The sequence below is a fragment of the Nicotiana tomentosiformis genome, chromosome 4, assembly GCF_000390325.3.
Source record: "Nicotiana tomentosiformis chromosome 4, ASM39032v3, whole genome shotgun sequence".
NCBI classification, from domain to species: domain Eukaryota; kingdom Viridiplantae; phylum Streptophyta; class Magnoliopsida; order Solanales; family Solanaceae; genus Nicotiana; species Nicotiana tomentosiformis.
This window is the reverse complement of record NC_090815.1, coordinates 25,993,116-26,002,355: the sequence shown is the minus strand read 5'-3', so window position 1 is coordinate 26,002,355 and position 9,240 is coordinate 25,993,116. Positions and strand designations below refer to the sequence as shown.

The 9,240-nt window shown below is 27.8% G+C and overlaps 2 protein-coding genes across 2 annotated transcripts; one reads left to right on the top strand and one right to left on the bottom strand.

Moving 5' to 3' along the window:
* The first annotated feature begins 811 nt into the window (after positions 1-811).
* LOC138910613 (uncharacterized) lies at positions 812-2,097 on the top strand. The gene has a single exon (XM_070201845.1). The coding sequence runs from the start codon at positions 812-814 to the stop codon at positions 2,063-2,065; it is 1,254 nt and encodes a 417-aa protein (XP_070057946.1). The 3' UTR covers positions 2,066-2,097.
* A 5,266-nt stretch (positions 2,098-7,363) lies between these two features.
* Positions 7,364-8,651, bottom strand: LOC138910611 (uncharacterized). Its single transcript, XM_070201844.1, has one exon. It carries the CDS (start codon positions 8,615-8,617, stop codon positions 7,364-7,366), a length of 1,254 nt encoding a protein of 417 aa, XP_070057945.1. The 5' UTR covers positions 8,618-8,651.
* Positions 8,652-9,240: the final 589 nt, after the last annotated feature.

Sequence of the window (9,240 nt, the reverse complement as noted above, 5' to 3'; positions counted from 1 at the left end):
CAACTAGAGAATTGTATAGTATATATAGATGATATATTACTATATTCAAGAACACAAGATGAACATATAAAATTATTAGAAAAATTCATACATATTATAGAAAACTCTGGTATAAGCTTAAGCAAAACCAAAGCAGAAATTATGAAGAATCAGATAGAATTTTTAGGAATACAAATAGATAAAAATGGAATAAAAATGCAAACACACATAGTACAAAAAATAATCAATCTTGATGAAAACATAGATACAAAAAAGAAATTACAATCATTTTTAGGATTAGTAAACCAAGTAAGAGAATATATACCTAAATTAGCAGAAAACCTAAAACCTTTACAGAAAAAACTAAAAAAGGATGTAGAATATGGGTTCGATGAAAAAAATAAGGAACAAATAAGGAAGATTAAAATATTGTGTAAGAAACTACCAAAATTATACTTCCCAGATGAAAATAAGAAATTTACTTATATTGTAGAAACAGATTCGAGTAATCATAGTTATGGAGGAGTTCTTAAATATAAATATGATAAAGAAAAAATAGAACATCATTGCAGGTATTATTCAGGATCTTATACCGAACCACAAGAAAAATGGAAAATAAATAGAAAAGAATTATTTGCATTATATAAATGTTTATTAGCATTTGAACCATATATAGTTTACAACAGATTTATTGTAAGAACAGATAATACCCAAGTAAAATGGTGGATAACCAGAAAAGTACAAGATTCAATTACAACAAAAGAAATACGAAGACTGGTATTAAATATATTAAACTTTACATTTACAATTAAAATAATCACTACTAACAAGAATGTTGTTGCAGATTACTTGTCAAGACAAAGCTACCCAAACCGACCCAGATAATACAATGAAAAATCTACTCTTAGCCATGACTACACTTTGTAAGAAAGTGAAAAGTATGGATGAAGAGATACAGATAATAAGAAAAACAGCTAGTAGTCAGCAGCATGACTCAAAAAATGCGGAGATAAGACGATCGGAAGTCTCTAAAATTCCAGAGCTAGAAGGTGACGTTGAGAAACACCTAAAAACTCATAACAGTTTGTTAAATACAGTTGCAGGAAGCAGCACAACTAGCAGTTCATCTGCAAAGAAGAAGGAAGAAATTAAACCTAGATACACAAACATAAATATGAACAATTTATTTTCAAAACCATTCGTACAGAAAAATATCCAAAATACCCAGAACGAAATATTCCTACCACCACAGATAAATACCTACAAAGAAAGTCTGAACCAAGCCAAAAAGACATACAACCATATAACCCGTACATATATAGACAACATACACAAAATACAAAACTTTTTAAACAAAAACCCAAGATCCCAAACTACCCAGAATCCAAATGAAGATTATATTACCCATTATCTAACAGGATACAATAAATTAATAGCACTACCAAATACAAGTGCAAAACTAATAGCCACCTGCTACAATTATGGATTACTAGATACTGTATATATACAAACAGGACAGGAGATAGCTACCATACCGGAGCTACACAGAGCATTTATGCAATACAAAAGAATAACTAAAGGAACATTATTCTATATACGATTTTATTCAGCCACAACAGAGATATTATATGAAGAGATAAAGCCTATCATACAAGTTATCAAGATCGGACTGACAAGGGAAATGCTAGTACCAGAAAAAATAGAAGAACAAGAAGAGATAGAAAAAATAAATATTCCAGACTTTTATGCAAATAAAAGGATTATTGGAATATCCACTATACTAAATGAGCTAGCAAACAACTACCTAAATCAGAATGCTATTTGGAGTTATTATTCAAGAGAACAGACAATGATATATTCAAATTGCAGAGAGATACGAGAAGCAGATATGGAAGAATTAAGACAATGGGTCTTAAGTCTTTTAAAGCCAGAACAACCTACAACTACAAGAGCTATAAGGACGAATTTCATTTCTCCAGAACTGTTAACAAGATATTGCAAGCTAATCAGTCACAAATATCCAGACCACATATGCTCAAAATGCAAAGGAGAAGATAACATTGTTCCAGACGTACAACTGGAATAATCGAGAAGAAGACGACAAACTAAACGACAAAAACTATGGCAGACAAGATAAAGTAAAAGATTTAGATTCTTTTCTTTTTTATATAATGTTATTTTGTTTTTTTGTAAAAGTCGTAAAGTAAATAGTCCTTTACTTTACTAATAGTAAGAGTCAGTTTCATGAACAGTAAAGGTCGTTCATGAATAGTAAGAGTCATTTTGTAATCTTTAAATAGCCTTTCGATTATGAATAAAAAACGGGCTACATCTTCAGGCCAAGGAATTCTCTCTTCTCTTTCTCTTCTCTTACTAAATATACTTAAAGATAAAATACAGGAAAGCTATGGATCAACAAGAAGATATGAAAGCTATGGATCAACAAGGAGATATCAAGAACTTACAAAAATAGGTATGTCACATTATAATCATGAGTAGCTAAATTATTATATTCCTGATAATCTTTTACATGTAAATTATAATTATCCATCATATAATAGTACTGTTATAGAAATCATCTTGAGTAAGTTTGCCATGAAAATATGCTAAGAATAAGTAAGCCCAGACTATGCATCCTAAGGTTGAAACCGGTAGGCAGAGAGGCCGTTTAGGGGAGTAAACAAAGTTGAAGCGCTGTTAGGGTAACTGATTGAAGCAGAAAATCATGGTAGTGACCAGAAAAGATGATTAAAATAACTTATTATAATATGATGAATAAGGATAATAGACATAGAGATTAAAAGGAATATGTTTAGCAAATCATATGATAAAATGAACACTTACTTAATAGATGATAATCTTAGTTATAAAATACTTATACTATATATACTAAAAAATATTGACAATGATGTAAGAAGAATAATTTATGAGAAATTACTTAATTTTGAAATAATAGAAATAATGGATCAAAATTGGACAGAACTAATTATACCAGAAATAGATTTATATGAATTAGATTTATATTTTGATAACACATGATGAATAATATATACCTACAATATTGGCAACAAACTACCGACAGTATAAAATTACTAACAAATCTAGTATTACAGAATTAAATAATGATATACTTTACTAACAAATCTAGTTATATATACTTTCTTAAGGTATATGAAATATCAGATATAGAAGATGAAATAACTAAAGAAGATGATGAAACCTAATGACTGAAAAAGAAATAGAAGCAATAACACGAGAAGAATATAAAGACGAAGAATCCTCAGAATAAAAAATTATATTTGATAATAATATATTTGAACAAATAAAAGGAAAAGAATTAGACCTCAGTGTCGAAAAAATATTTGAAGTACCTACAATAAAAAATTGGTTCAAAAGACAAAAAGAAGAATATTACGTGGTTAGCCAAAAAGAACATATAATTGACTGTAAGTATACAAAAAAAAAGCCAAAATACCAATAATAAACAAAAGAATAATAAATAAAGAAATACAAGACATAAAGGCAAAAAACCCAATTAAATATGTACACTTAGGAGGAACTGAAATACTAATAAAAGCATGTTTTAGGGAAGGAATAGATACCCCTATAGAAATATATTTAGCAGATGATAGAATAATTCAACCTATAGAAAAAAGCATAATAAGTGCAATAAAAGGAAATCTCATATATCAAAAATTCAAATTCATAATAAGTGCCAATTATTCAATAGCAATAAACGATAAGAATAAAGACAAATCATTAGTATTATACTGAAAAATGTCAGAAATAGAATTAACACCTGGAAATAAGATATTTACAGCTAGATGTAAAAATCTATACGTCTTAACAACAAAACATAAAATAGCAGCAAAAAATAAAATTAATAAAATCAAAATAGAAAACCCATTTGAAAGAATAGTTACAGTTATTGACAATAATGAATATAGCTATAAAGAGATTGACATGGAAGAAGATTTAGAAATAGTAAAAGAAAGATTAAGTACATCAAGTATACCAAACCAATTAACTTATGAAACACCAACATCATCAAGAATAAGTACATCAAGAAGAGAATATATAATCCCAAAAAATTTAATAAGAAACACAAAAGAAAAAATAAATACATGCCACTACTATATAACTGGAATCATGGAACAAAGAAAATATCAAATATTAATAAATACAGGACAAGAAGAAAACTATATTACAAGAGAATTAGTAACAGAAACTGAAATAATAACTACTGAACAATTATGTTTAATATATTTAATACTAGTCTTCGTATTTCTTTTGTTGTAATTGAATCTTGTACTTTTCTGGTTATCCACCATTTTACTTGGGTATTATCTGTTCTTACAATAAATCTGTTGTAAACTATATATGGTTCAAATGCTAATAAACATTTATATAATGCAAATAATTCTTTTCTATTTATTTTTCATTTTTCTTGTGGTTCAGTATAAGATCCTGAATAATACCTGCAATGATGTTCTATTTTTTCTTTATCATATTTATATTTAAGAACTCCTCCATAACTATGATTACTCGAATCTGTTTCTACAATATAAGTAAATTTCTTATTTTCATCTGGGAAGTATAATTTTGGTAGTTTCTTACACAATATTTTAATCTTCCTTATTTGTTCCTTATCTTTTTCATCGAACCCATATTCTACATCCTTTTTTAGTTTTTTCTGTAAAGGTTTTAGGTTTTCTGCTAATTTAGGTATATATTCTCTTACTTGGTTTACTAATCCTAAAAATGATTGCAATTTCTTTTTTGTATCTATGTTTTCATCAAGATTGATTATTTTTTGTACTATGTGTTTGCATTTTTATTCCATTTTTATCTATTTGTATTCCTAAAAATTCTATCTGATTCTTCATAATTTCTGCTTTGATTTTGCTTAAGCTTATACCAGAGTTTTCTATAATATGTATGAATTTTTCTAATAATTTTATATGTTCATCTTGTGTTCTTGAATATAGTAATATATCATCTATATATACTATACAATTCTCTAGTTGGTTAAAATAATTATCCATAAAATGTTGGTATCTTCCTGGTGCATTTTTATATCCAAATGGTAAAACATTCCATTCATAAAATCCTTGTGGCACTGTAAATGCTATTAGTTTTTTAGATTCATCTTCTAGTTTTAGATGGTAAAATCCTCAACTGAAGGATCAACTTTACTAAAGTAATTATATCCTTGGATTTGTCTAATTTTTAATATCTTGTTAGGTATTGGGTAATTATATATTTTAGTTTTTGCATTTAAATTTTGGTAATTAATAACCATTCTGCTTTTTCCTCTTTTTTGTTCACTATGTTTATTTACTATAAATGCTGGACTTGTATGTTTACTATTACTTTCTTGTATATACTTGTTATCTAATAATTCTTTTATATGCATTTTAAATTCTGCTAAATCATCAAAGTTATATTTTAAGGATTTTTGTGTTATTATACTATTTTCTTCTATTAATTCTATTTTTATTTTTGTCTTATGTTTATTCCATCCTTTTAGAGGGTTATCATTATATAATTTTTCTAATTCATTCTGGATTATTTTTACTTTGTCTATTGTAAATATGATAATTTCTAATTGAGTAGTTGTATTTTTACTTATATTTTCTAATTTTTGTGTGATTTTTTCATTTCCTCGTATCCATTCTGTAGTTTTTCGTTGTTTATTATTTACTCTTTTTGCTCCTACTTTATTTTTACATGGTGTGGTAAACCACCAGTGTGTTCTTGCTATTATGTGTGGGTATAATTTGTCTAAAAATGGCATTCCTAGTAACATATCTTTCGTAGTGAATTCAAAGTTATATATTTCCCAGATGAAAAAGATAAGAAATTTATTTATATTGTAGAAACAGATTCGAGTAATCATAGTTATGGAGGAGTTCTTAAATATAAATATGATAAAGAAAAAATAGAACATCATTGCAGGTATTATTCAGGATCTTATACAGAACCACAAGAAAAATGGGAAATAAATAGATTCTAATTTTGCTGTTTCTTTTTCTATCATTAGGTATAATTGGTCTCCTATTTTTTTATATCTTCTGCCTAAATTTGAAAATATTATTTTTATTTTCAATCCATCTTGGTCTTCATATGTTTTTTCGTCTATAGCAAATTCTTCTTTGTTTATTTTTAATCTATAGCTCTGATACCATTTTTACTTTCCTTTCTATTTTTATTTAATTTCATTTATAATTTAGTCAGATGTAAAAGCTTTTTCATAATATTCTTTTTGTAGTGAAATTAGTCTAATTATTTCTTTTAAGCTTTCTAATATATATTCTATATATTCTATATCTTGGGTTCTTTGGTATTCTTCTATATTAGTTTTTACTAGATTTGTTAGTAATTTTATACTGTCGGTAGTTTGTTGCCAATATTGTAGGTATATATTATTCATCATGTGTTATCGAAATATAAATCTAGTTCATATAAATCTATTTCTGGTATAATTAATTCTGTCCAATTTTGGTCCATTATTTCTGTTATTTCAAAGGTGAGTAATTTTTCATAGATTATTCTTCTTACATCATTATTAATATCTTTCAGTATATATAGTATAAGTATTTTATAACTAAGATCGTCATCTATTAAGTAAGTGTTCATTTTATCATATGATTTGCTAAACATATTCCTTTTAATCTCTATGTCTATTATCCTTATTCATCATATTATAATAAGATATTTTAATCATCTTTTCTGGTCACTACCATGATTTTCTGCTTCAATCAGTTACCCTAACAGCGCTTCAACTTTGTTTACTCCCCTAAACGGCCTCTCTGCCTACCGGTTTCAACCTTAGGATGCATAGTCTGGGCTTACTTATTCTTAGCATATTTTCATGGCAAACTTACTCAAGATGATTTCTATAACAGTACTATTATATGATGGATAATTATAATTTACATGTAAGAGATTATCAGGAATATAATAATTTAGCTACTCATGATTATAATGTGACATACCTGTTTTTGTAAGTTCTTGATATCTCCTTGTTGATCCATAGCTTTCATATCTTCTTGTTGATCCATAGCTTTCCTGTATTTTATCTTTAAGTATATTTAGTAAGAGAAGAGAAAGAGAAGAGAGAATTCCTTGGCCTGAAGATGTAGCCTGTTTTTTATTCATAATCGAAAGGCTATTTAAAGATTACAAAATGACTCTTACTATTCATGAACGACCTTTACTGTTCATGAAACTGACTCTTACTATTAATAAAGTAAAGGACTATTTACTTTACGACTTTTACAAAAAACAAAATAACATTATTTTAAAAAGAAAAGAATCTAAATCTTTTACTTTATCTTGTGTGCCATAGTTTTTGTCGTCTAGTTTGTCGTCTTCTTCTCGATTATTCCAGTTGTACGTCTGGAACAATGTTATCTTCTCCTTTGCATTTTGAGCATATGTGGTCTGGATATTTGTGACTGATTAGCTTGCAATATCTTGTTAACAGTTCTGGAGAAATGAAATTCGTCCTTATAGCTCTTGTAGTTGTAGGTTGTTCTGGCTTTAAAAGACTTAAGACCCATTGTCTTAATTCTTCCATATCTGCTTCTCGTATCTCTCTGCAATTTGAATATATCATTGTTTGTTCTCTTGAATAATAACTCAAAATAGCATTCTGATTTAGGTAGTTGTTTGCTAGCTCATTTAGTATAGTGGATATTCCAATAATCCTTTTATTTGCATAAAAGTCTGGAATATTTATTTTTTCTATCTCTTCTTGTTCTTCTATTTTTTCTGGTACTAGCATTTCCCTTGTCAGTCCGATCTTGATAACTTGTATGATAGGCTTTATCTCTTCATATAATATCTCTGCTGTGGCTGAATAAAATCGTATATAGAATAATGTTCCTTTAGTTATTCTTTTGTATTGCATAAATGCTCTGTGTAGCTCCGGTATGGTAGCTATCTCCTGTCCTGTTTGTGTATATACAGTATCTAGTAATCCATAATTGTAGCAGGTGGCTATTAGTTTTGCACTTGTATTTGGTAGTGCTATTAATTTATTGTATCCTGTTAGATAATGGGTAATATAATCTTCATTTGGATTCTGGGTAGTTTGGGATCTTGGGTTTTTGTTTAAAAAGTTTTGTATTTTGTGTATGTTGTCTATATATGTACGGGTTATATGGTTGTATGTCTTTTTGGCTTGGTTCAGACTTTCTTTGTAGGTATTTATCTGTGGTGGTAGGAATATTTCGTTCTGGGTATTTTGGATATTTTTCTGTACGAATGGTTTTGAAAATAAATTGTTCATATTTATGTTTGTGTATCTAGGTTTAATTTCTTCCTTCTTCTTTGCAGATGAACTGCTAGTTGTGCTGCTTCCTGCAACTGTATTTAACAAACTGTTATGAGTTTTTAGGTGTTTCTCAACGTCACCTTCTAGCTCTGGAATTTTAGAGACTTCCGATCGTCTTATCTCCGCATTTTTTGAGTCATGCTGCTGACTACTAGCTGTTTTTCTTATTATCTGTATCTCTTCATCCATACTTTTCACTTTCTTACAAAGTGTAGTCATGGCTAAGAGTAGATTTTTCATTGTATTATCTGGGTCGGTTTGGGTAGCTTTGTCTTGACAAGTAATCTGCAACAACATTCTTGTTAGTAGTGATTATTTCAATTGTAAATGTAAAGTTTAATATATTTAATACCAGTTTTCGTATTTCTTTTGTTGTAACTGAATCTTGTACTTTTCTGGTTATCCACCATTTTACTTGGGTATTATCTATTCTTACAATAAATCTGTTGTAAACTATATATGGTTCAAATGCTAATAAACAATTATATAATGCAAATAATTCTTTTCTATTTATTTCTCATTTTTCTTGTGGCTCAGTATAAGATCCTGAATAATACCTGCAATGATGTTCTATTTTTTCTTTATCATATTTATATTTAAGAACTCCTCCATAACTATGATTACTCGAATCTGTTTCTACAATATAAGTAAATTTCTTATTTTCATCTGGGAAGTATAATTTTGGTAGTTTCTTACACAATATTTTAATCTTCCTTATTTGTTCCTTATCTTTTTCATCGAACCCATATTTTATATCCTTTTTTAGTTTTTTCTGTAAAGGTTTTAGGTTTTCTGCTAATTTAGGTATATATTCTCTTACTTGGTTTACTAATCCTAAAAATGATTGTAATTTCTTTTTTGTATCTATGTTTTCATCAAGATTGATTATTTTTTGTACTATGTGTGTTTGCATTTTTATT

What these genes read in the sequence shown, in the direction of transcription:
- LOC138910613 (XM_070201845.1), top strand. Translation starts at nt 812, where the DNA reads ATGTTGTTGCAGATTACTTGTCAAGACAAAGCTACCCAAACCGACCCA.
- LOC138910611 (XM_070201844.1), bottom strand. Translation starts at nt 8,617, where the DNA reads ATGTTGTTGCAGATTACTTGTCAAGACAAAGCTACCCAAACCGACCCA.